Source organism: Elephantulus edwardii, unplaced genomic scaffold, assembly GCF_000299155.1.
Source record: "Elephantulus edwardii isolate Elephantulus edwardi_28Jun2011 unplaced genomic scaffold, EleEdw1.0 scaffold00121, whole genome shotgun sequence".
Classification (NCBI taxonomy): Eukaryota; Metazoa; Chordata; class Mammalia; order Macroscelidea; family Macroscelididae; genus Elephantulus; species Elephantulus edwardii.
The window spans coordinates 7,326,133-7,328,412 of NW_006399871.1; the positions used below are offsets into that span (position 1 = coordinate 7,326,133).

The 2,280-nt window shown below is 51.5% G+C and overlaps 1 protein-coding gene across 1 annotated transcript; it reads right to left on the bottom strand.

Annotated features, from left to right (window-relative positions):
- Positions 1–717: 717 nt before the first annotated feature.
- ACKR2 (atypical chemokine receptor 2) lies at positions 718–1,874 on the bottom strand. Its single transcript, XM_006903649.1, is given in 2 exon segments — positions 718–755; positions 758–1,874. Coding segments are annotated over 2 exon segments (1,155 nt in total).
- Between the last annotated feature and the right edge of the window lie 406 nt (positions 1,875–2,280).

The window sequence follows — 2,280 nt, forward strand, 5'->3', positions numbered from 1 at the left end:
AGAAAACAAAGATCCTTCAGGACTACCCACAAGGGAGGCTCTAACTTGGACTTTTACCCACCCAAAGGGTAAGAAAATATATTTCTGTTCTTTGCAGTAACCCTCTTGGTATTTGTGTTAGCACATTTAGGGCACCTAAAAGAGACACTTTTACACATCACAGTTGGCAGAGCAAAATCTTACTGATTGGAAAGCGCAGGAAACAGTAAGTAGAGTGTGGCGTCCAGGAAGTGAAAAGGGTGTTGGGGAAAAACATTCCATCAAGAGCCTGGATTAAGTCCTATGATAATGAACCTGGAGTGTTTGAGAAATAACCAAGAGGCTGGTGTGTCTAAAACAGGCAGATCCAGGGGAGCACGGTAGAGGTGAGATCAGAGAAGAAAGGTGGGGCTGGGCAGATCCCATGGGCCTTCATGGGACCCTGCAGGGACTTGGGCTGTCACTTTGAAGGAAGTGGGACTGATACCTGAGACTTGTGTGGTCTGAGTTAATGTGTTTGTTCTGATCACATGAAAATGTGACAACGAGAAAACAGTCCAGAAGCACCTGAATCACTTGGGCAACTGGAACAGTAGAGCTTGAAAACTGAGAACTGATCATGGGGTTTTAGTGATGTCACTGAGGATCCCAGTGAGGGCAGTTCTGGGGGTTAGTGACGGTGGAAGCCTGTCCGAGCTCAGTCCTGTCAATCAGCTCTCACCTGACTGTGGTGTCCCTTCAAGCTGACCCTTTTCCCACATCTGCCTTGTTGGGGAGTCCTCAGCCTGCCTCTTCCCCAACTCATTCATGCCAGTCATTTCTTCCTGGACTGTCAGCCTGCTGCTCTCAGAACAGCCAGACAGTGAGGGCTGAGCAGTACCAGGCGTCAGCTGCCCCATAAGCCTGGTCGCCAGGAGAGTCTTCAGGTACTGGCGAAAGCAGCGGCTGGAGAAGGCATAGAGGATGGGGGTGCAGCAGCAGTGCAGGAAGGCGATGCACTCTGTCACCTGCAGGGCATAGTCCAGGTGGTGGCTGACTTGACAGTCCCCAAAGAGTTGCAGATCCAGCATCGAGTGCAGAAACAAGGTCAGGTTGTATGGGAACCACAGCACAAAGAAGGTCAGCACCAGGGCCACGGCCATCCTTAGAGCCCGGCTCTGGCCTGGCGGCCTCAGCTTGGCCATGACACAGCCAATGCGGGAGTAGAAGAAAATCATCGCCAAGAGTGGAAGGAGAAATCCCAGTAGGTTCTGCTGGAACCGTAAGAAGAGCTTCCAGACTGTGCCATGCCCACCAAAATCTGCGTGGCAGCTCCAAATACCCTCGTGGGTTTTGTGGGTCTTAACAAACACTATGGTAGGGATGGAGATGACCAGGGCCACTCCCCATACCACAGCAGAAAGGGTCAGGCTCCTGTCCCATGTCCTTAGCCTCTGGGAGGGCCAGGCGTGAACAATCTCCAGGTACTTATCCAGGCTCATGCAGCCAAGGAAGAGAATGCCACTGTAGAAGTTAATGGTGTAAAGCGTGCTGACCATCTTGCACAAGAAATTGCCAAAGACCCAATGCCAGGCCACAGTGATGGCCCAGAAGGGCAGAGTCATCACAAACAGGAGGTTGGAGATGGCCAAGTTCATCAGGTAGACCGCACTCGTCCGTCTTCGAGGCACATACCGGAGCAAGACCACCAGGAGGAGGAGGTTCCCGCCCAGGCCTAACACAAAGATCAAGCCGTAGAAGGCTGGCAAGAAGACCTTGGCAAAGGACAGCACCTCATCCTTCCGGCAGAGCATAAAGGTCACGTCGTCAAAGTAGTCGTAGTCATAGAAGGAGCTGCTGTTCTCAAGACTGGTGTCTTCCGTGGTGAGCAACACAGGTGAGGCGGTGGTGGCCATGTCGGGGGCACGCCCGGTCCTGGAGCGCTGTAGACCAGAGGGTGATGTGAAGGAAACAGGATGGTAAAACCACGCATGCCCTGGCTCTCTCCAAACCCATCTCTGCTACTGTCTTGGGATGGCCTATAGACTCCTCACAAATACACCAGTAACTGAAGTCTACCTATTAAGACCATGAACTTGGAGAGTCCCACTCTGTCACATAATAGTTAGGTAACTTGGGCTTTTGCATGTTTTCATAGTGCTCAAGTCTTTCATTGTGGTTTCATTTCTTAGTTTATTTTTCCTAAATCAAGAAATGAGGGAACCCTGGTGACTCAGTGGTTGGTTGGGCTGCAGACTCCAAGGTACCCAGCTTTCCAATCTCCCGGCTCTTCTGCAGGAGGAAGATGGAGAATCTCCCACT